Source organism: Lycium barbarum, chromosome 5 (assembly GCF_019175385.1).
Source record: "Lycium barbarum isolate Lr01 chromosome 5, ASM1917538v2, whole genome shotgun sequence".
NCBI classification, from domain to species: domain Eukaryota; kingdom Viridiplantae; phylum Streptophyta; class Magnoliopsida; order Solanales; family Solanaceae; genus Lycium; species Lycium barbarum.
Window position 1 is genome coordinate 112,959,733 of NC_083341.1, and position 25,326 is coordinate 112,985,058.

Below are 25,326 nucleotides of genomic sequence, written 5' to 3' on the forward strand. Positions count from 1 at the left end.
CTATAAAAGAAATTATTTCACGGTTTAGCATTTATTATTATTAAAAGATTCTATTTGCTATGAGCAATTCATGAACGATGATTTTTTTTTGTAGTGAATATTTTGTAATATATAGAACATTTAAATATTCAACTAATTTTTTTTATGTATTCATAAATCCTTCCAACTTATTCGAAAAAGTAACACCAAAAATAAAAAAACCAACAGTAGGAACCTGTCTGCGCCTAAAGTTCCATTTAGCTTTAGGAGTTTGTATTATTTATTATATAATTATATAAACAAAATGTGACACCAAAATTGAAAGAAATAAAGTTAGAAACTTTCGTGCACTAGAACTCCATATGTTTCAGAGTCTTCATTCTGTGTTAATAAAGTATACTCGATATAATTTTGTATAATTTGAGTTTTAAGTTAAAAATAATTAATTAAAAGAGAGTACGGAAGAAATTAGGAATAAAGTTGGATTCACGTTTTTGTAATATTTCATTTTTATTAAGAAGTTAAATAAATATTTTTAAGTTATGCAAACAAGTATTACTTTTTTATATGAATTTGGTAACAATAGCTAGGCTACAATAGACAAAACTGTCGTTTACTATTTTACTCAAATTATTATTTAACAAAAACTCCAAAAAAAAAAAAAAGACTTATTTTTGGCAAAGAAAATTCCTAAAATTTAGGAACTTCATTTATATAAATCCTTTCCTTACTTGAATTCATCAAACTAATGCTAATTTGGTGTTTGTATATAAGAAATTCGTTATAAAATCTCAAGTGATATTTCAAAATCTTACAAATTATCTTACAGTTTAAGTTCTGTGCACCGTCAATTCTTTTTACACCATCAGGTAATTTTAAAGGTAAACATGGTAATTTTGTTAAGTAATTAATGTTACCTTTTTTATATAGTTATAATTACAGAAAAAGATAATAAAGGCAAGTTGGGTCCTCTTCGTACTCTAATCAGAATTAATCTTAAGCAAATTTATTTTCCTTTCTAAGTCTGAAATTTCTCATCGATTTTTCTTAACATCATATCAAAATAAAAAGTAATTCTACAATGCCTCAAATAATTGCTTAGTTGTTATTTCTTCTTCGCCTTCTGAAACTATGACAAGTTATTATCCGGACAAACAATAAGAAGAATTCAAAAAGCAAATTATTAATCTGATTTGCAATATATATGAATGCCGGCCCAAATATCCTGAGATCAAATAACTGAATATAATCACAAATACGAGTGTAATTATCCCTAAACATATTCACAAATACCTGGAGACATGATTTGACTGAAAACGATTGAAAGATTAATACTGTAAGATGACGCAGAAAAAAATTGCAGAGATTGAAAGAAAAATAATACTATTGATATAGGAGATGTAAAGCCAATTGGGGTTCACTTAATTAATTGATAAAATTGGGTCATCATTTAACTATTCACCATTTGATATTTCTAGAAATTAATTAACAGAGATAATGGAACACTAAATGGTTTTGGGAAGAGTCATTGTTGCTGCTAAATGAGAGTTTGAGGATGATTGGACTTTGAAGTTTGAAGAGGAGGGAGAAAATGCAAAATTTTGAAATAGAAAATTAATTAGAAAAAAAGTTGGTAATATAACCTGATAGTATAAAAAATTTATACATTGACGGTGCACAGAACTTAGACTCATTATCTTATCGTATGGGTTGTATCAACATGAACCCTCTGCAAGTAGTATTATTATTAATATAAGCATCTTTACCCTTCAAAAAAAGAACTACCAAAGTCACAAACCAATTCCACTTGGCCACTTCTTTTTTACTTTCCTCATTATTTAGCTTCTTTACCAAACAATATGGTCGAACCTTCAGTGAAACTGAGATATGTAGCATTAGTTGGTCTTATCCCGGGAAGAAGTTAAAACGGTTTTATAAAGCTTAGTTTCAGGATGATAAAGTAATATGAAAGAAATATAATTATCTTATGTAATTTAAATAGGAAAATGCTTTATATAAGGTTAAATCTTAATAAAAACTAATTAAAAAAATGGAGCAATGAAAAAAAGAGAGATTAAGGTGCCGTTTGGCCATAAAAATTATTCACTTTTTTCCGGAATTTTTTTTCACCTTTTTTTACTTTTGGGCGTTTGGCCATAAATATTCGGAATACAACTTGAAGTTGTATTCCGGAATGCCAAAAACAAGAAAAACTTGTTTTTCAATTTTTTTTTTCACTTTTTTCACTTTTTACAACTATATTTCACCAAAAACTACAATTTCAAAAACTATGGCCAAACACAACTCCAACTTCAAAAATTCCAAAAAAGTGAATTTGTTTTTGGTATCTATGGCCAAACGCCTACTAATTCTCAAGAAGAGAAACGAAAATGTTTCTAAAGGACTTGTAACGTTACAGTTTATAATAAAGTTTTAGAAAGGAGTATATACATAAAATATAAAGAGGAAAATATTGTGACTTAAGGCCTGATCTTATGGTATGGTGATTAACATCATTTACGAGCAAACTTCTGACCCAATACAGTTAGACCTCTCTATAATGGCATCCGCATATAGCAGCATCTCTTTATAACAGCTAAAATTTTTTGAAACCGATTTTTTATGTTATATTTTACTCAACCAACTTTATAACAGTATGCTCTTTGTAAAATTACTCCCCCATATAACATCTTTGCGCTTTTTTGTAATGTAATTATTAACCATCTCTATAGAAAATATTGACCAAATATTTAATTTGATACATTAATATACTATATTTATGACAAAATATTACATATGAATACATATGTGGAGTTTCATGCAACATTTTCCTACCATTGGAACTTTCACTAATGAAAAGACTATTACTCGTGTTATTGGAGTGGAAGAACAAGAGAATATGGAAGCCGAAGACGACAATGAAAGTGCTGACGAAGAATCTCAACCTATTGTTACTTGGACTGGTTAGAAGATTCAACAGTTCAACTCTTAGATTCACTTCAAGGGAAAACAATTGTATACTTGTTTGCTGAAAGATTAGATGCAAATATTCGTAAATTCAAGCGTTATATTCAAATTGTATTAACTTTCCTTAATGTTTAGTTAGTGAAGAATTCATATCTTTGAGATTTAAAATTCAAATAATTTGTTATTTTTTTATAACATTTTAAAAATAGATTTTATGCATCTTATTTGCCTATAACAACCAACTATTATTTAAATGACAAGTGACGTTATAGGTGTATAATAACGATTCTCTATAACAATCAAAAAATTTTGGATCCAACGATGTTGTTATAGAGAGGTTTGACGGTATAAGATACATTAATCTCATTAAATTAAAATATGTAAATTTGTTAGATAAGAAAAATATTAATGGTTAAAGAAATTAGAAATAAAGAAAAATTGATTATAGTAGAATGTTAAATGCCAAATTGCTAAAATGCAAAATTTGAAACAAGGATGAAACTATAGAAAATAATATCTATTATAAATGAATTGTCACTTTTTTTGGTACACTTATTCTAATAAATGAAAACTTCAATATTCATTTATATATCAATTTAATTCGCTACTAAACAAACATGAATTGGCGATGCAAAGTTAAACAGTAAAAATCATCGTTAATTCTATTTACCGATGATTAGTAGCATTGTTAGCTACGAGTAATTTAGAATGGATTAACGATAAAGTTCATAACCAAGTCTAGACTTTTTTCTGCAGTGTTTGTTGACAAATGAGGTACGCGACGCGCTTTGGTCACACGCAAAGTGCGTAGACTAAATCTAGTAAATAAGAATTTTTTTTGTGATGATCTGTTACGCCCAAATTCAGTCTGCTTGCATTCCTTTTCTTTTATAAGCTTTTGCCTCTGTTTTAATTTGTTTGTTTCGCTTTTTTTTTTTAGTCCATTTAAAAAAATGTATTTTTCCTTTTTTTTATAATTCTTTAATCTCAACTTTCCACATGACATATTTAAGATCACAAGATTAAAGAATATTTTAGTACATTATACATATTTTTGGTTTAAGACCACTCAATTGAAAAGTATTTTTTACTTTCTTAAGCTCCGTACTAAGTCAAAACCAGACAAATAAATTGAAACGGAGGGAGTAAAACATATACTCCTATATTCATGTAGGAGTTTCTTATAAAGACAAATAAATTGAAACGGAAGGAGTAAAACATATACTCCTGTAATTCATGTAGGAGTTTCTTATATTTGAATGGAAAATATTTTCTCGATCAAATATGTGCAAATAATATAGAATTCATGCTTTATTAACTTAACCATCTCATTTAAATTCCAAATGAGAGGATTAAGCATTTCCTAACAAGTCCTAGTTATTTTGTTTCACTGCAAAAGTTGAAAGAGTAACACCTACTATGATATTTTTCTATGGTATGGGTAGTTTAAATAAATGGATATTATAAATTAATTTAAAGCCTTACTTGATATTTTAAAAACTACTAAAAGTGTCATATTTTATGATAACTTTTACTTCATTTGTGATGATATTATAAGAGCCAAATATTTTTTAAATACAAAGATAATATTAATATTAAGAACTAATACATATTATACCAAAAATTTCTTTTTGGTTAGACATTGTACAAAATTTGACTTCCCTTGGCTACATAATTTTGCAGGATATGACGTATTATAAAAGCCTGTTATATATTTTTACGGCAAAATGCACAATATTGTAGCATTTCGAAAAGTTCCGACAAAATGCACAACATTATGTCTATTCTAATCGTGAATTTGTTTCGTAATTTTTAAGTTTAAGAATTTGTCTTATTTAATCCTATTGCAGTAAAAAAAAATATATTAACTTCGAGTTCAGTTCAAGATTCATAGATAATATGTATTGTTGTGCGGGCAGTCAAATATTTATGCGTAAATAATTCAATCTGATATAAAGTCAATCAAAATCAATTTACATTTCAGTAGTCAACTCTCATGGATAAAAAATATGAGTGTCATTAATCCTACATATAGTAAAGCTTATATTCTCAAAAACTTTCAACGAAATAAAAAAGAGAAGAACATTTATATCATGCATTTGCTTGAAAACGAAAAGAAAGTCTAAAACAAAAACAAAAAAACAAAAATCTTCTTTAACTTTCAAACACTTTTATACTACGATTTAATTTTTAGAAATTTGTAGAAATGTCGAACTTCTCTTTCAATAAGTTAATGCCACAAAGAATAGAAAAAAATTAAAATAGTTTATAATTTAATTTTTAATGTTGATTCCGGGCAAACTGAAACTGGTTTATCGATACACAAAACATCACCTCCTCATTTTTTAAAAGATCACCAAAATGAGACTCCCAGAGTCAAACATGCATTAAGAGCACAAAATATAGTACTATAAATCATTTGTTTTTTTTGTTAAACTAGCTATTTCATTAAAAATCTTGTTAGGAAAAATCAATCGGAATAAACCTTGGGTAAGGCAAAAAAAAATATAGTTCATATTATATTCTCACTGATTAAAACTGTTATTTTATGTCGTCCCCTAATGTCCTAAAGAACCAAGCTCTTCAGCCTAAAGAAGAAGTAATGTGTGGAATCCATATCACAAGGAATTTTACCGTGGAAAATATATTGTTTAAGGGTTCTTACGTGGAAAATTCCTTGCTCAAGATAGGCAAAAACCACAACCATCTAATAGGATCCCCAAATCTCCACTTAGCTCGAGCAATTTAAGGTTACAATTCATGTACACCCAAGGAACTGACCACTACATCACCTATCCCCACATCTACAATTCTTCACTAATTGTAGACATCTTCTTCAAAGACTCTATCCAGTGTAAGAAGCCCTTTACAACACAAAATAACACCTAATAAAAATTCTTTATGAATGTAAAATGTTACAACTTTGGACCAATGGAATCTAATCTAACTATTACAACTCAAAGAACATTATAAATATATCTTGATAGGACCAGGCTCTTCTTCGTTGCAGTTGATTCTCCCTCAATAAAAAAATACTCTGAATAAATCTTGCTTTATTCACCGTCGAGTTTCTCTCTCTGGTGGTGGTCTCAGAAGCATCAATACAATGCTTTATATAGGAGTAGGATGTCAGCTTCTTATTCTCCAAATCCTAGTAGAATGGGTTCAAGAAATCCAAGAACCTAAATCAAGTTTGACTTGTTTTTCAGCCGCATCGGCCTTCTCCGAATTCCAAGCTAATTCCATGTGCTTAATTATGATAATGTTTTCATGTCTTGAACTTGTGTTCCTCGGAGAATTGAGATTAAGTCTTAATCTCAATTCTAAAAGAATCCTTTTGTACACTTGGAACAACTTCTTGTGCGTAGATCAAATAGTCTACAGTTCTTCTGCAAAGGACCTGGTTCTTCTAGCTTTTCTGCTTCCTTATTACTAGCTTCCTAGATCCTTTTGGAGATCCGTTAAGACCTAGAACCTGTACATAATTTGTTCATCCTTCTTGAACATTGATTGTCAATTGTACATTGTTTGTCAATCATCAAAATTACATAAGATCTTGTTAAGATTCAAATCAAAGAAGCTCAACAAGTTTGTTTCCAGTTTTATTAGTAATCCAGACAATGCCCCGAAGACAATTTTGTATTCAACATGCTTAGAGACTCATGACGTTGAGATTATGGATTGCAATTTCAGTTTTTAGTATTCAGTTTCAGGATTGATAGATTAAGTAATATTAATTTTGTTGACCTTTCTCGTTAACCCCAACAATTGAGTTAAATATAGGGGTTCGCTCAACGGTCAGTAGGGTCGGGTCCCCAATCACGTCAGCTCCAGTTTTGAGACGTGACATCATCTCCTGATAAAGGTGGTTTTAATTCCACTTCAAACCAATATAGGAGGTAATAGAAACCCCCAAGTTACAAATTTCTAACTGAAAGTTCAAGATACGTTCAAGGGTACTTATTGTTCTAAAATGATATGAGTGTAATATAAGTTGAAACAGGAGAAGTGCTACTTTTAGATGTTGATGACTTTCCAAACAGTGATAATGTCATATAAAATAGGATAGAGAAAGTAAACAAATTATTTAGTGACTTGAAAATGGTATGAGTTTGTATTCCAACGTTCTTGAGATTCAAGGGACTTTTGGTGTTATATATGGTTGACATGGAATAACCAAAGCTACAGAATTTGTGGAAAGTTGCACTGTTAAGCTCTAAAAGTTCTGGAGAATGGTTCCAGCACATCTAGAAAAAAAATTCCTTTGAAGCTGATCAGGATTCTAAAACAGGTGGTTCAAAATTCAGGTTACCTTATTTGCTCTTAATCGTGCATAGGTATTTATAAGAACTTGTTCAACGATTTGGGTCGTGAATTCATGCACAACGTCTTTATGAATTGACTGAGAAGTTAACAGGACATTCGTAGTGGTGGCTGTTGTATAATATTACAGCTTTGATTGAGGGATAGGATAAATTTCAAAATTAGGGGACTCTGCAATTTTTTATGTAGAAGTGGAATAGATGCAGCCTTAAGAAGAGATCATAGAGTTGCAAGTGCAGGTGAAAGGAAGAGAATAGATGATAATGTACATGTTATATGCTTAGGCCATTTCAATTAAAGGGAGAAATACTTTGATGATCATAGTTGCTTGCAAGGGGTAGTTACTGTGTTGATAGTTGTTTTGAACAATTATAGGTAGGTTTGATTGCACATATGTCGGATTAGCCTTGTAAATGCTTCTTGCAAAATGTCCAGGATAGATACAGAGCTAAAATTAGTTCATTCTTTGATTCTTTGTAGAGTAACTAGACAGAAATAACAATAACAGTTAGTTCCTGATGTGATTTGATGAGACTGATAATGTATAAAATCCTTCAGAATACCAGCCAGTTTGAACTATTTAAAGAGCTTTAGTTATTCACATGCAGTTACAATTTGAAACAGGAGTTTGTTCATCTGCTATTTGTGACGATGATGCGGATAAATACTGGTAATTCATTTATTCAAGTTAGACTCTCACAAGCTCCAGTAGCAATTTCATGCCTTACATAACCATCTTTATACCTCCTTATTACCTCCTCTAAAACCAGAGACTTAGAACTCAAGGTGCTATTCCAAATAAAAAAGGAAAAAAGAAACATTGAGCCGGAGTAGTCTCAAGGATGCTTTTCTCAGCTATTAGTGAATGGAAAAGCTTTTATTTCAGTCAAATGACACTCATGAAACTCTATGTACCTTGCAGGTAGAGTTGTTGGAGACATGAGATTAACCTAAAAATTCAGTGGTTAACTCTCTTGCAAGCCAAACTCAAAGGAATTGGAGGGTCTGAGAACGAGCCGTTAACAATTTGATCAAATATCCACTTGTTAGCTGCTTCTGTGAAATGAGTTCCATCCCAACTAACTCGAACTGATGGATCTTTGCAAGACTGTGCGATCACGATCTCCTTTCCATTCACCACTTTCTTACTCCCACATTTAATGAATCTGTTGTAGTTGTATTTCTCACCATGACCACAACAAGCGAGGAATGGGTTCTCAAATCCTGTCATTACATATAGAACACTTAATATGCATTTCTAGTTATATAATCGTTAAACTTATCAGGTTTGGTCTAAGAATAGCTACTGCTAGTCATTTCTCTACATAATACTTCAAAATCTAGAAGTTAATGCCATGAAAAAGATTAAAAGGAATTCAAGTTGAAGGTCCTTGGTAATAGATCATAGGATTACCTAGCTTCTTTGCATGACCGATGAGCGAGTATTTAACCGAGTAGACATCAACGTAAGTGATTGCAGCTAAAGGAAGTTCTTTCCTGAGCTGAACAACCGCTTTCTTCAACTGAAGGTTGAAGTATTTTGACACTTCATTGAAGGGATTAGCACAGCCATACTTATCGATTTGTGCTGCTGTGATAAGAAACCGGTCCATAACGTATGGTAGGCAACCTACTGGTCCAGTGTTGTGAATCCAAAATGATCTTCCGCCTTTCACATATATTTTCTGCATTTATAGCAAATGAATAAAACTGGTATAGAAAACAAGTAACTAAACGTAAATTGGTAAAGTTGAGCTGGGGAGTCCGATTGTCATATGTTGGTTCTATTTCACTGACCTTTATAACATTGGATAACTGAGAGAGTAAATCAGCAACATAAGCCTTTACTTGCTCAATCGACATATTGAGCTTGTAGCCAGCAGTGAGATCATTTTGGCCAATATCGAATGTGTACAATGCTTGAGAAAAGTCTTCCTCCTTCGGCAACAATTGGCCAAACATATTACCTGTGCAGTAAAACAAAACCTTTAGACTGTTACAAAATTGAATTCTAGTACTTTCATGTACACTCTATTATTGCTTTGCTCAATAAAATCAGTACCTTTCTGGCGAATTATCTGGGACCTTGAATGAAAATCTGAGAACTGAACACCCTGTACATCAAGTGAAATAGGACTATATCCACTCTGAGTCATGGTTGTGTTTTGAGGTCTAATTGTTGATCCAGCTGTGGCAAAATTAGCTCCATGGCTGAAGTTGGAACCAATTGAATCAAGAAACGCGCTAAGATAAGGCAAATCTAAGCCTTCAGCTGGCAATTCAAAAATTAGGAACACACACACAAAAAAAAAAAAAAGGATCAGAAGCTGAACAAGCATGTCATAACAAGAAAAGAAAAACGTGTCCTTTGTCTGAAGGTTATGTTTGGTTATCAGAAAATATTTTTCCGGGAGAACATGTTCCACCAAAAGGATAAAAATGACTTCCTCTCTTATTTTTGGGCGAAAGTCATTTTCCTTCTCAGTTATCTCAACTTTTAACTTCATAACACTGCTTTAACCAATATTTAGACATCATTAGCAACGGTTAATATTCAAAAATTTCATCAAGACACTCTCCGGTTTGCTAATGTTATTATCAATGTTTACAAGCATTTTCCATTTCTAACCACAAATTGAAAAATATTTTTCAGAAAATAAGTCATTTTCCAGAAAACAAAAAATGTACCACACACTCCCAAAGTCTCTAGGACTAAGTAATTTCTCGCAGCTGGTTAAAAGTAGCGGCAGAGTCATAGACCCAAGGTACGGGTTTGACCGAACCCATTAAGGCAGTAACATTAGTCTAACCTCTATATTTGTCTTAAGAAATCATTTAATATGTAAACATTATTACCGATGAAATCAATGACGAGACGGCCATCGGAGAAGCGACCAGCAAGGGCATGAAAGAAGGTTTCACCATGTGGATAAGGAGCTTGTCCAAATGCTGCTGAAAGACCACCTGTATCTGAATTTGAGCCACCAAAGTTGAAAATGGCTGGAAAATTGCAACTGCTAAGACATAGTACTTGGGTTGGCACTAAACACAATAATAGTATCAAGATCTCTGGGAATTTTACCATCTCAATTTTTATTTGAACAAATTTTCTGTTACAAACTGATAGATGCCAAACACATGAAAGGGTATTGGCTAAAAAGTTGGTCCTTCCATTTTTCAAGACTCTGACTACAATTTGCAGTCATTATTAGTCAATGGATTGCCTATACAATACTTTGTTCGTCAGTCATTTTTTTATTGCTGATAGACTATATTGATTTGATCCATTCTATTGCGTAATTTAAGGAGATAGTTAATTGCTTTTGTAATTCAAGAACGTGGGATTCGACCTGTACTGACCTAGTTAGGTATTTTAATTGACCAAATGGTCCTCAAATTATGCAATCAATTTTGACCCGTAAACTACTAACATGTCTTGCCGGTTGGATGGATAATGCATCCATTTAATAGTTTAACTTAGATCAATTCTTCCACATGTTAAGGTTTGCGTAAAAAAAAGATTTATCTATATCAATCCATAAGAGAATTTCATCAAAAAATGAAAGGAAAAAAAGGACAAACAACATGGTATTGAATGTAGGTGTAGCTTCACTTCATTATACAGAATCATGTTTTAGCGACTCAATTTTATTATAGTTAAAAACAACAAAACATTTCAAAGACTAAAAGCAGGCAAACAAACTATTTTCGCCTGTTGTCCTTTTTTGTATAAATGATCTTATTTTAACTTAGGCACCTTTTATACCACGGTCTAAAGATCCCTTTTAAGCAAACTTGTGCGAAAACGTTTAAATCATGGTCTAAAGTTTTGTTAGTTATTACGAATGGTAAGCGATAATCTAATATTTTGTCTATAAAACGGAGTGACCTATAAGGAAACAATAAACTAAGTCTAACGTTGTTCGAAAGAGAAATTTAGTAAGAACTATATTTGCACAACTTTAAAAAATAGGAACAAAAGCTAACTAACGACCTAAGAAAAAACCTAAAAATGGACCTTTGCATAACTCCTCCGAATCAGTTTTAATCAAGGTGAAATTCTGACTTGAAAATGAAATAGAGGCTGAGAACTAAAATTAAATATATCTCGTACTTTGGCAATCATTTGACAACTTCCCCAGGTAAAAATTAAATTTATTTTTAGGGTTTAGGGTTTACTTTTCTACCTGTTGTTTACTTTTCTTTGTTTTCCATATTATTTGTTGTTGCTACTATTTTCTTCTCCTTTATTCTTAGCATGACTTCTTTGCTACTGTATTTCCTTTCCATAGTTGTCTTTGATATGATTTACTTGAGCCGAGAGTTTATCGGAAAAAACCTCTCTTCCTTCACAAAGATAGGGGTAATGTTGCGTACACACCACCTTCCGTTGACCCCACTTGTTGGGATTACACTGGGCATGTTGTTGTTGCGGAGACATAACAAAATGCACAATTAACTCGATAAAGGCTATAGCAGTACATATTGCTGAAGACGAACAAAGAAAGCTTCTTAAGCTGGGGAAATTTAATAGAAATACAAAATGTAGAAAATTATCTTCACTTAGAAATAAGTTTAATCAAAAATAGAAAAGCAAGCAGAATTTCGTACGGTAAGAACTGCTTAAATTCATGATCCAAAGCATTACAACCAGCACTACAAGAAATATGATATTTAGCTACGAAAATACTAGCTACGACGCAAAACTCGTCACTAAATGTTCACTTTTCGTGACAAAAGTTCCATTTCGTCCTTAAATACATGAGGCACATATTTTTAGTGACGAAACACAAAGATTCGTAGCAAAGTTTTGTCCCCTAAAGTTTCCCTCCAAAAAAAGCGTTGGCGCCATTTATTGAGTACTATTAGCCACTAATTTAAAGTTATTAGTGACACATTATTTTGTCATTAATGATGTACCCAATTTGTGACAAACTAATTTTCGTCCTAAAATAAGTTAAATTTTTTAGACAAAAAACTTTTGTCGCAAAAACTATGTTGATACATTAGTGACAAATTAAAATATGTAGTTAACCATTGTAAACTTTAGCCACATAATTTTATAATTAATTGTTACTTTAATTTTTGTCACTAATAGTACAAACAATTAGTGACAATTGTATTATTTGTCTCTGTTCAACTTACAATTTAGTCACAATGCAATTTCGTCACAAAAAATATAAATTTGAAATGGCTACGACTTAAATTTCATAGTTGACTAGTGCAATTATTGGCTACAAAAAAATTTGTAGTTATAAAGAAAAAGATTCAGACACATCTCGATCTAAACAAAATAAAAATTAGAGTTTTATCCATCAATAGATATACCCCGCAAGCATAATTTTCTTTGAAATACTAGACCATACTACTGACAAGAGACATAGACCATATTACATAATAAAAGAGATAAAATGCCTATACACATATTTTTAACTAATATACCACTAAAATTTGGAGACGAAAACTTTTGTCGCAAAAACTATGTTGATACATTAGCGACAAATCACAATTTGTAGTTCATCATTCCAAACTTTAGCCGCAGAATTTTATATTTAATTGTGACTTTAATTTTTGTCACTAATAGTTCGAACAATTAGTGACAATTGTATTATTTGTCTCTACTCAACCTACAATTTAGTCACAATGAAATTGTCACAAAAAAAAAATATAATTTTCAAATGGTGACAACTTAAATTTCGTAGTTGAATAGTGCAATTATTGGCTACAAAAAATATGTATTTATAAATTAAAAGATTAAGATACATCTCGATTTAAACAAAATTAAAATTAGAGTTTTCTCCATCAGCAATATACACCACACAAGCATATTTTTTTTTTGAAATACTAGACTATACTACTGATAAGCGACATAGACCATATTATATAATAAAAGAGATAAATGCCTATACGTAGTTATTTTTTGAACTAATATACCACTGCGTAGTGAGCTTAGCAGCGAATTTTATTGATAACAAGGTTCATTACAAAAAGAAAGTAGCTGCGCTTTGCAGAAAAATAAAATTCTATAATTAACTGCAAAGATAACTTATTTTGAGAGGTAAGTTTACAGATAATCCCAATCAATGACATGAAATAATCTCCGTTGTCCAATTCAATCTTGTAATACGAAACCAAGAAAATCTACCTGGCCTGCCAAATACTTCCATTTCAAGTTCTAGTCTACTTTTAGCGCTACAATAAGGTGAACAACACTTTCTTTGGTGCTTATCCTCTGTCAAACTTCCCAGTAAAGAGTATAAATCTAGCGATCTCTATAGGATACATACTACTGCTTCCTTCGTAAATCTAGAATAACTTGTGCAGGTCACTTGGATATCTTGGCAGTGGAATATATTTTCTCGATAATGATTCTCAAAAGCAAAGTGGAATGCAATTGTCAAGATCGAATGATGATTGTAATTGCTTCCTTCAACTTCACCAGTGGGTCGTGTCCCACCAGTTCTAGCCTCAAGAATTGAATCCAAATCCAAAGTTCGAGCTGCACTGGGAGAATCCTGCATCATAAAGAGTAACAGTAGTAAACTATGAGATTAAGGTAAGAAACTAATTTCGAAGTTAATAGAAAATCCAGTAAAGTCATATGTAAATGATATACAACTATTTCCAGGAAACTATATCAATGTCCACCAACATAGCTTCACACTCCATCTGATACAAACTATTGAAACCAAGATGATTACATTTACATATCATATGTAATAGCAAAAAGAGTTGAAACACCAGCAGGTGAAAAAACAAACTTTATGTTATCGGTTACTTTCACAGTTTCACAAGATAGGGCGCTTTAACTAAACGATGAAAATTGGCGAAGCGACTCAGATTATAGTGTCATGTGACATTCTTAATTATTCAAGGATGCTCCATGATCTTTTGAAAAGAAAGCATTTTTGAAGAGTCCTTCACAAGAAGCTGCAAAGAGAAAGGAAACAATTAGAAAAAAGGCGTGCAACCAGAAATTTTGCAAGTGTTTTAAAACGTAACTCTTTGACCTATATACACCAGTATTATTTTCTATATGCACTGTATGTGCTTTAACTAACCACCCTTCAGTTTATGTAGTTTCTTCTTACAGAACTAAAGCATAGACAAGTACTAATCAATTTACCTGGCTAATGAGATTCTTAGCTTCAGCAGATACATCAGGTGTTGAAGGGAAGCTGAGGTTTACCTTCATAATTCTATAATACTCAAGTTAGTTTATCTTGATTTTCCAGTAACAGTTAAAAGATGATAGAAGCAGAGGAATAGTTACCTTTTGAATGTGTCGGTCTGTCTCTCGGCCTCAAATGGAGGCACACTACATAAAAACTCGTAGCAGAGGATCCCTAGAGTCCAATTGTCAACCGCATAATCATGAGCTTTGTTCTACACCATTTCCGGTGCTAGATGGTCCAGAGTTCCGCACATTGTATGTCTCTTGCTTCTTGATTGTACAGACCACCCAAAGTCTGCGATCTTCAAGTGGCCCTACATTTCATGTGATAATCTAGTCTAGATATTTGTGGCAGTTTTCAGATGCTAGGTGCTTATTAACTTTTCAAAGCACCAAAATAATCTTAAATTCTTTAAAAGATGAAAGGTAGAAAAGGTTGTGATTAAAAGCTAGAAGTTTCTGCATTCGTAGGTTTTCAGACATAAGAAGATATACATAATTCAATCAGACAAAATCTGCAAATAACTTATGAAAGTCATCCCCCTGAAATCCGCTAAACAAGATACAAAATTCAGAAGAACTATTAACAGGTAACTGACCTTACTATTATGAGGTTACATCACAAGCCAATGTCGTCGCCATCACCTGTGCTATCAGCTGCATCGTCGTTAGTACTATTATTACCTTCATTCTCCTCATTATCACTTATGTACTCTACCATAGTGTCATCCTCTTGGTCAGAATCTTCTTCGATATAATCAACTTCAACTTCTGGTTTTGTTTGAGCCTCCAATTCAATTACATTTGTATCCAGGGTAATCAGTTCAACATCATCTCTATGTAGTTTACTCAACATATCCACCGTATCATTGACAATTGAATTACTTTCAAGTGACATGTCTTGATACACATCATTATTTGTAATATGCGACTCATCACTTTCTGTCTCTGAATTTTCCTTCTTCGGGACATCATATAAGTGTCTATCTTGAAATTTGAGCACAATTCGCCAATTTTCCCCCAATTTTGGGTCATCAATGTAAAATACTTGTTTTGCTTGAGTAGCTAGTACGAAAGAATCATGTTCATACCAAAATCTTTTAACACGTATGCTCGTAAAATGTTTATCTTTTTGTATCCCTGTTTTCTTGCGAAGATCAAACCACTTGCATTTAAATAGAAAAACTCGATTCTTATCAACATACTCTAACTCAATGATGTCAGTTATAATACCATAAAAATCAATCAACTCATTTTCATGATAGCCTGCAAAAACTATACCACAATTCTGACTTTTATGTAATTCATCGCATCGTTGAATAAGATACCTAACACCATTTATAACACAGCCAGTATGTTTTCTTCCACGCACATCAGATTCCATTGCCAAAGGATATAATTTCTTGATAGACATTGACTTGTCCTTATTATATAATTTCAAAATCTATGATTAAAAAAATATAGCGTTCAATTAGTAAAGAAGAAAAAGATTAAAATTTAAACACAACAACATGAATATTATCTTAAAATCACTTACTTTCCTTTTAAACCATAAAGGAAATTGTTCTCTATGTTTCTCTTCTATATTCCCAACATCTTGTTTCACCAACTCTTCTTTATGCTCTCTGCATGTAATTTTTTTTTATTTAGAAATAGTATTAAAAAATAAAAATATCAATATATAAATAGAAAAATTACTCACTGAAGAAAAGATTCTGCTTCTTCGCAATTATTCAACACATACCACCGAGCCATATCTAGATCTTTCCTTGGTATGGCATCATAATCTCCATCTCCAAATGGTCTAGCACTCTTTGAAAATATGTCCAGAACAAGTTTATCTTTCTTGCTAGATCCATCATCATTTCGATCTTCACGATTAAATCTAGTTTCGATGCTGGTAAGATACATAGAGAAAAATGTTGAACATTCATCAATAATATAGCCTTCTGCAATAGAACCTTCTGGTCGTGCCTTGTTTCGCACATAACGCTTAAGCTTGCACTAGAACCTCTCAATTTTGTTCATCCAACGATATTGTACTGGTCCCCCATACATAGCCTCTCGTGGTAAATGCACAGCCAAATGTACCATAACATCGAAAAAAGCAGGTGGAAAGATCATCTCAAGCTTACATAATATAATAATTATATCCCTTTCAAGTTGTTCTAAGTCATCTCGTCTCAATGTCTTACAACATAATCGTTAGAAGAAATCGCCTAACTCAATCAATGATGAAGAGACATTTTTATTTTCAAATCCACGAATAGCAATAGGTAGCACTCGTTGTAACAGGACATGATAGTCATGACTTTTGAGTCTACTTATTTTACCATCATCCTCACTTACCCACCCTGAGATATTTGAAGCACAACCATCAGGAAATTTAACATCTTTTACAAATGCCCAAAACTTTTTTTTCTTTTTTTTTTGACATATTATAACAAGCAGCTGGCATTGTACAACTAGAACCATCATGTTGCAACCATAGTTCTTTTCTTATGTTCAATATCCTTAAGATCTTGTCTTGCTTTATATGTGTCCTTAGTTTTCCCATCAATATTTAATAAAGTCCCCAGAATACTCTCACAAATGTTCTTTTCTATGTGCATGACATCTAAATTATGCCGCAACTTCAAGCTCTTCCAATATGGTAACTCAAATAAAATACTTCTTCTCACTGAATTCAACTCTTCAGGAAGACGTTTATTTTTCTTATTATTTGAGTGTTTTCCTGGTTTATAAGTACTGAGTAAATCCAATTGTTGCAAGACATCATCTCCTGAGAGCTCTTTTGGTTTTATTCTTTTTTCTGTCTTCCCATCAAATTTCTTGCTTCTTCTCCATGGGTGGCTAGCTTCAAGATACCGACGGTGACCCATGTAACAAATTTTACTTCTTACCCTCTATGAAGGTGCATCCTTATTGCAAGTAGGACATGCCATGTATCCCTTAGTGCTCCATCCAGATAAATTACCTAATTCATAAAAAAAGATAATATATGTTCAGTAGCAGAAGAAGAGTTCTTCTCCTTGAGAAAATACAATTAATGATTGCGCAAATTTGCTCTCTCACTCTCTCTCTCTCTCTCTGTTCTTCATGTTCTTACTAATAAAGTTGGTCTCCAAAAGATGGTATAAAATAATCCCAGTATAAGTGGGATAAGAAGGTATAAGCTGAGATATCACAACACTAATTTTTGTACCATGTTTGGTACAAGGTATAAATTTATCCTGGGATAAATTTATACCTTGTACCAAACATGGTACAAAAATTAGTGCTGGGATATCCTAGCTTATACCTTCTACCAAACGACCCCAAGCCCCGCCAACTCCACCCCAATCCCACCTCCCCATACCACACAAACCCCCCCACCCCAACCACCCCCCTCCCCCTCCCCCCCCCCCCCCCCAAATTTTTTTCTTTTTGAAGTTTTTAATTTTGTTTTCCTGGTTTTCTACACCACCACATCTCCTCCCCCCCCCCACCCACACAGTGGACCCATACCACACCAACCCCCACACTCACCCCTCCACCCATTTTGTTTTTAATTTTTTAATTTTCTTTTCTTGGTTTTCTATACCACAACCCCCCACCCCCACCCCCCGCGGGACACCCCCCCAAAAAAAATTCTTAAAAAAAGTTTTAAAAGTTATTTTTTTTTTTGGATTTTTACACCACCCCCCCCCCCCCTCCAAAAATCTTAATTTTTAACCACACAAACTTTCAATTTTATAATATTTTAATAAAGATAAAATTAAATAGGAAGTAGAAAATTTGGAAGGGGGTAGGGGGTGCATGCGGTGGGTGTAGAGAATAAAAAAAGAAAACTTTTCAAAACTTTAGAAAAAAAAAATTGGAGGGGATGGTGGGGTGTCAGGAGGGAGGGGGGGGGGGGCGGTCGTGGGGATGGGTGGGGTGAAAAAATAAAATGGGAAACTTTAAAAACATTTTTTTAAGAAAAAAAGAAAAAAAATGGTTGGGGGGGGGGGGGAGGGGGGATGTGTTGGTGTAGAAAACCTAGAAGAATTGTTTTTAAAAAAAAGTGGGGAGGGGGGTAGGGTGCGGGGGTGGTGCATGAGTTGCGAGAGTGGTTGGGGTTTGGTGGTTGGGGGGGGGGGGGGGAGAGGGTGCATGGGTCGCATGAGTGGTTGGAGTTTGGTAGTTGGGGGTGGGGGTAGGCGTGGGTGATGCAAAAAACCAAAAAAAAAAAAAAAAAACTTTTTTTTCAAAACAAAATTATAATTTTTTTTTAGGACGGGGGGTTATGGTGTTGGTGTATCGGGTGGGGGTGGTGGCATGCACTTGTGGACTTGTTTTCCCTACTTTTATTAGGAAAGTTATTTTCCTCATTTTTGAGGAACTTGTTTTCCTAAAGAAAATATTTTTCAGATTTTTTGACTAAAAGAATATGAGAAAATTGGAAAACATTTTTTGGAAAATATTTTCCTCCATACCGAACACATCCTTCAAAAAAGAATTGGAGGGGCGCGTGTTGACACCCAATTTTGTCCCACCTCTCCTCCGAAATACCTATTTACGCTTTTAATATTTTTAGAAAAATTAAAATATATATATTTATTTTTTACTATAATTATTAGTCTCTTATCAATATCGGCATTTCATTATTCTATACAGTTACTAGCCATTATTATTATTATTATTATTATTATTATTATTATTATTATTATTATTATTATTACTATTATTATTATTATTCACATCTTTATCATTTCAGCACATTTTACCAGCTTACGCACACGCATCGCATTTATCTTTGCATAATTAAATAATAGTATTTTATTTTACTGTGGATTTTCAAAAAATATTATTGCACGGCTATTATAACACCATATGATTTTATTACCCGAGTCCTAATAATCACACATTTTTTTGTATTAAACAATGTTTTGTCACCCTCGGTATATCGTTAATTAAAATGGGTCTTTTATTCAAATTCAAAAGCCAAACTATTTCTTGCACTCAGTCCGTATTTTTGATTTATCGGATTCCAAATCAAAGTCCAATCGACTCATAAATATTTTTGACCAGCCTATATTTTTTACCCTAATTTCTAGACCAGTCCATGTTTTAATTTATTAGCCCATTCTTTTAATACCCGGTCAAAAATTGACCCAGTCCAAAAAAGGACCGGGTCTGGCCCATTTCCCATTTTTTAACAAGGGAAACCCTTTCCCTCATTTACCCTCACCCTCCGCCGCTCCTCCTTCTCTCCCGCCCCTCCCCTTCGTCTCTCTCTCTCTCTCTCCTTCCCTTTCTCCCCTCTTCTCCGTTTCACCCACTATTCCCTGTTCCCCGCCACCGCCGCCGCCTACCCCACTCCCATTTCCCTCTGTTCCCCACTCGTCTTGTCTCCCCCGCTCCTCTCTCTCTGCGTCGAAGAAAACCCTAATTCCCCCCTTTAAATACGAGATTTCCAGGAGAGGAGAAAATGAGGAAAAACACGACGAACACAACAGAAAAAAAACGAACACGACGAACACAACCCAAAAAAAGGGAAGAGGGGCTTTCGTTTGCTCTGTTGTCATTTCGAAAGAGGATTTTGTTGGAGGAGAATACGAAGGACGAATTGTTTTAGCCGTAGAAAACCCTGAAAGATTAAAATCGAAAACCCCAAAGAATCTGAAATTTTCATTTTTTCTTTCTGGTCACGAAAAACCCCAAAATTACCTCAACAAAAAAAATAGTTTATGAAGCTCCTAAATCATTCTTTTAGCAATATTATTTGATATCGAGTCGAAATCCACACCCTTTTTGTTCTTTTTTGCCCTTGGCATCCGTTTGGATTCGATGGTATACAAATTCGGGGTTCGTAGTGTCTCGAAGTAGATTTGAAGTGTTCGAGGTTAGATCGAAACCTTCGCCTCACTTCGCTGCACCCGAAGAAGCCCAACGAAATCTTTTCCGCGTCCAGCCAGTCCGCAGCAAAACAAAAGAAACGGAAATTCTGGGCTAAGCCCAATCACATGAACAGTTCTCGGCAGTCAAAAAAAAATGGGCTGGCCCATTCGATATTTATTTACCTCTTTTATTTTATTTTGTGCATTTAATTTGTATTGTATGACTAACTCTTTATTTTGTTTTATTTTCTTAATTTAGATGAACCTAATGATTAGTAGGTTTAGTTTTAATAATGGGTAGTTAGTTTAAATAAAATCAATAATTAATCCCATAAGTTTTCAGTTTCTTCTTTCCACATAGAAATTATTTATAGAATCTATAATATTTGCTTCTAGAATAATTGATGGCATAAATTCATATTTTTGAGTTAAAGGAATCATATTTTATTATCTTAATTTCCAAAACACCACTAATATGCAAATATAAGTTCAAGCATATTTTATAAATAAACCCTTCAAGTTCGGAGCTAATCATGTATATTTTCAGCTATACCTAGTTAACAAGAGGAAGAAAACTTATCTATTTTCTTATTATTCAAAAATAAGTCTAGATTTTCTACATCACTATATTTATACAATATAATTCTGTTCTGAAGATTAAATTGGTTAAGTCTTATTTAAAAAGTTTCTATCTATATACAAATCACTATATTTTGCAAGCCTCATTTGTATAATAAAATTATAAGTTTAAACTCAACAACATTTATAAATTTTATTTTAAGTGGATTACCATGCACTAATAAATTTCATTATAATTTCTTTTAAAACCTCAATAATATTTACAACTCTATTTTTTCTTAAGAGTTAAGCATTATATTTGATCCAATTAATTAACCTAAGTTTGGTCGGATAACCGTAAGTTAACGGATTCTAAAGGATGCCTAACCCCTTCCCTTTAGGATAATATAGAGCCCTTACCTAGAATCATACTGGTTAAGCAGACTATTAATCGAGGTTTAGTTTTAACTTTACCTTAGTTAATATTTAGGTGTCCTAATTCACCTTTAAAATCAATTAGGTGGCGACTCCTTAAAAAAAAAAAATAGGAATCTCCAATATGTTGCACTCCTTAAATCGACCCGGTTAAAATGGGGTGTGACAGCTTGGCGACTCCGCTGGGGACTTTAGGTTCTTAACCATAACAACTTAGGTTAATAGTTAATTTGTTGGATATTTTGTTTGTTTTTTTGCCTTTATTATTGCTTTCTCCTTATATGCTTTTGGTTGTTTTTATTTTATTCCTTATGTAAATTTTCTATGTAATATGTATGTTATTGCTTTCCTTAAATTGGTATTCCGCTCATATTTCTTCCACTCCTGGAAAACTCACACATATTCACACACTTAAAGCGGCTTCGCAGTTTGCGCCCGTGCACTACTAAATTACCCCTTTAGTTGGATTGGTCTTGTGGATTTAGTCGATCGGCGGTGCAGTCGACGGCCACAGACTTTGCACTTCCAAGTTGTCCGCTTGGGGAGCCTTGTGTCATAGGAAAACCATTCTTAGTCTACCTAGGTAGAGCGAAAACCAAAACCTTGTAAGGACATGCATCATTTTAAACCTAGGAGGCTTAATACCCTTGGAGTATTAAGTTCATTAGTCAACCTTACCAAATGTCCAAATGAGTCTATGACTCTAAGTGACACTACTCACTATCTATGTGCATTATTTGAAGGACAAATATGTGGAATATGTGGACCTAATACTCTATAGATAAATATTTCAAGGAAACTGACCTTTTGTCGCAGGTTGCGTGGAGCATTCAATTAATGCCGGAGGTTGAAGACAACCGAAGGAAATTAGTGGATTGGCATGTAATAATTTTTATTATTCTTGTAAATTACTTTTAGGAGGAGTTGTGGAATGATACATAAAATACATGTTTGTCCTTCAAATATTCATTAGGCCTACCTCTGGCATAAAGAGGCCCCTTGCATTATAGAGCGCGATGTATTATGTGCAATAATGTGTTTATATGCAATAATATGTCCTTACTGTATACTGACTCTTTTTTTTTTTTTTTATTGTTTTATCTTTTTTCTTTTAAACTTATTTTCAAAATAAAAAAGGTTGACTTGTGCTAAAGGGGAACTGGCGGAGCATCCATATTTCACACGGTCTAGAGCCAAGAAATCAGACTCTGACTCATCACTAATCACCTGGTTAACTAAAAAGAATCGTTCTAAAATGGAGCAAAGTTTGATCAATGCAACCACTTCATCTGAGCCATCTCTTAGTTTACCGACCACGAGTGATCCCACATCTTCTAATCAACCAGAAACGCATTTGGAGATCATTGCTCGTTTGGAGCGACGAATTGCTGAATTAAGTCACATGGTACTTCACAACCGGTCATTTTCTCAAACGCCACCACATATGACTCCATCTCATTGGGTTCGTCAGACTTTGCCTATGCCACCTCCATTCCCAAATTTGGACGAATTTAACCAAGCAAATTATTTTACCACCTCTCAGCCGGTTCGTTCCGAACCCCTCACTCAAAATGCTCCCCTTTTATTTACAGCCACCTCTTCAAAAGCTCAGTTCATACCGCCGACACATGATGTTACCAATACGCATCAAGTTCCGCCAGTATATACTTATACCACAGCTCCACCCATGACACAAATCCAGGGACAATGTCGCACAGATGTCGATCATTATGTCGAAGTTGAAAATGAGGCACGGTCAGTTAATGATGAAATGATAAATAGAAAGCTCAAAAGTTTGGAGGATGCCATGATAAGTTTGCGTGGACTTGGTAGTAACCAAAGCGTGAGATATGAAGAATTATGTGCATTTCCTGAGGTAGAATTGCCACCAGGTTACAAGATTCCAAAATTTGAGAAGTTTGATGGGTCGGGGAACCCTTTCTTCCATTTGAAGGTCTATTGTGAAAAGTTGATTGGTGTGGGGAAGAATGAAGGGATAAGAGTCAAACTATTCAATCAAAGTTTGAGTGGAAAAGCCTTGGAGTGGTATTCCAAGCAAGATACAACTAAATGGCGTACTTGGGATGACTTGGCAAATGCTTTCGTGGATCATTACAAGTTTCATGTTGAGATTGCTCCTGACAGAATTTCGATTACAAAGTTGAAGAAAAAGTTAACCGAATCATTTCGAGAATATGCTATACGGTGGAGGGAAGAAGCATCTAGAGTACACCCACCCATGGAGGAGACATAAATGGTTACTTTCTTCATTCAAGCACTAGAGCCGGAATACTATGAACGTTTGTTGACAATGGGTGGAAAGACTTTTGCAGAGGTGATCAAAGCCGGGGACATGATCGAAGATGGCATTAAGACAGGGAGAATAACAAGTCTTGCAGCTTTACAGTCTACTAGTAGGGCCATACAAACTGGTACTCTCGGAAACGGAAAGAAAAAAGAGAAAGAAGCAGCATCGGTAATGGCTTTGGGAAACACATCATACCACCATCAACAACCCCCGCGATACCAGCCTAACGCTCACCACTCATAATATTTCCAATATTCTCCACATCCCTACGACCAAGCTTTGTCATCTTACCAACCTCAATCACCACAAATATCCTACCCTGTTTACAACACACAACTAGCATATCGAGCTCCACGACCACCAACATATCCAGCTCCACCATCACAAACTCATCATCCAAACAATGCATCCGCACCTCGCCCAAATAAACCGTTTCGCAATTTCACACCATTAGGAGAGCCACTGAGCGTTGTTTTTGAAAGGCTGCAAGCTTCAGGCTTAGTATATCCTGTGGAAGGTAGAATTCCAGATCCATTACCCAGAAGCTTTGATCCCACTAAAACATGTGCATATCATTCGGGGGTAAAAGGCCATTCCACTGATCGTTGTTACGCATTGAAGCATAAGGTTGAGGATCTTATTGAAGCAAAACAGATCACGGTCAAACCACCAACACCAAATGTGGTTAATAATCCACTCCCGACCCATGATGGGGCCACGATAAATATGATTGGAAAAGATGAAAATGTTGACGACCCAGCCGAATTTATAGTGCCTGTGGATCGTGTGGAGGATCATGATCTTGTAGCCGTTGCTTTTCCGGCTGTAGTGATAAGGGGTTGTGTGCCTGTCGAGATATTAGGAGCTTCATCAACGCCTATGGAAGTAGTTCAAGCACCAAATCAGTTACCAGTGCTCAATACAAAAGCCGTACCATGGAATTATCAACAAACTGTGATGGAATGTCGAGGAAAGGACGCGATCACTGACAAGGTTAAGACATCAGGAATGACAAGGTCTGGAAGATGCTATTCTCCAGAAGAGCTAGTTAGATTGGGGCAAGTTAAGGAAACCAACGTACCTCCCAAAAGGGTCGTGACTGAATTCGAGGCAGAAGAACTTCTGAGGAAAATTAAAGCTAGTGAGTACTCGGTCGTGGATCAGTTGAAAAAGACCAATGCTCAAATTCCTATTCTCTCTTTGCTTTTGAGTTCGGATATGCACAGAAATGCACTGTTGAAGATCTTGAATGAAGCATATGTCCCAAGCGAAACAACTAGTGAGGCGTTAGCTGGGATGATTGAGCGCATACTTGACAGCCATCGAATCAGCTTCGATAATGAAGAACTGCCGCCAGAAGGATGTATGCATAACAAAGCGCTCTATATAACTGTCAAGTGTCGTAACATGTTTGTGGCTAAAGTATTGATTGATGGGGGTTCTGGACTTAACATCTGTCCATTATCAAGTCTGAAGAAGATCGGATATAATGTCAGTGAGCTCAAGACAAGTGATGTGAATATTCGAGCATTTGATGGGGCTCAAAGGCGCCCTATTGGAGAAATAGAGTTAAAAGTGTTGATTGGCCCTGTTGAATTCATTATGGATTTTCAAGTACTTGATATTTCCACGACATACAACATGCTGTTAGGTAGACCGTGGATCCACCTGGCTGGGGCTGTACCATCTACTTTACACCAAACTGTCAAATTCGAGTGGGA

The 25,326-nt window shown here is 34.1% G+C and overlaps 1 protein-coding gene across 1 annotated transcript; it reads right to left on the bottom strand.

The window, feature by feature from the left end:
- Positions 1-7,924: 7,924 nt before the first annotated feature.
- On the bottom strand, positions 7,925-10,599 carry LOC132641158 (GDSL esterase/lipase At3g26430-like). The gene is made up of 5 exons (XM_060358052.1): positions 10,126-10,599; positions 9,332-9,541; positions 9,067-9,236; positions 8,684-8,954; positions 7,925-8,493 (listed from the first exon to the last, which is right to left on the bottom strand). The coding sequence occupies exons 1-5, from the start codon at positions 10,352-10,354 to the stop codon at positions 8,228-8,230; spliced, it is 1,146 nt and encodes a 381-aa protein (XP_060214035.1). The 5' UTR covers positions 10,355-10,599; the 3' UTR covers positions 7,925-8,227.
- Between the last annotated feature and the right edge of the window lie 14,727 nt (positions 10,600-25,326).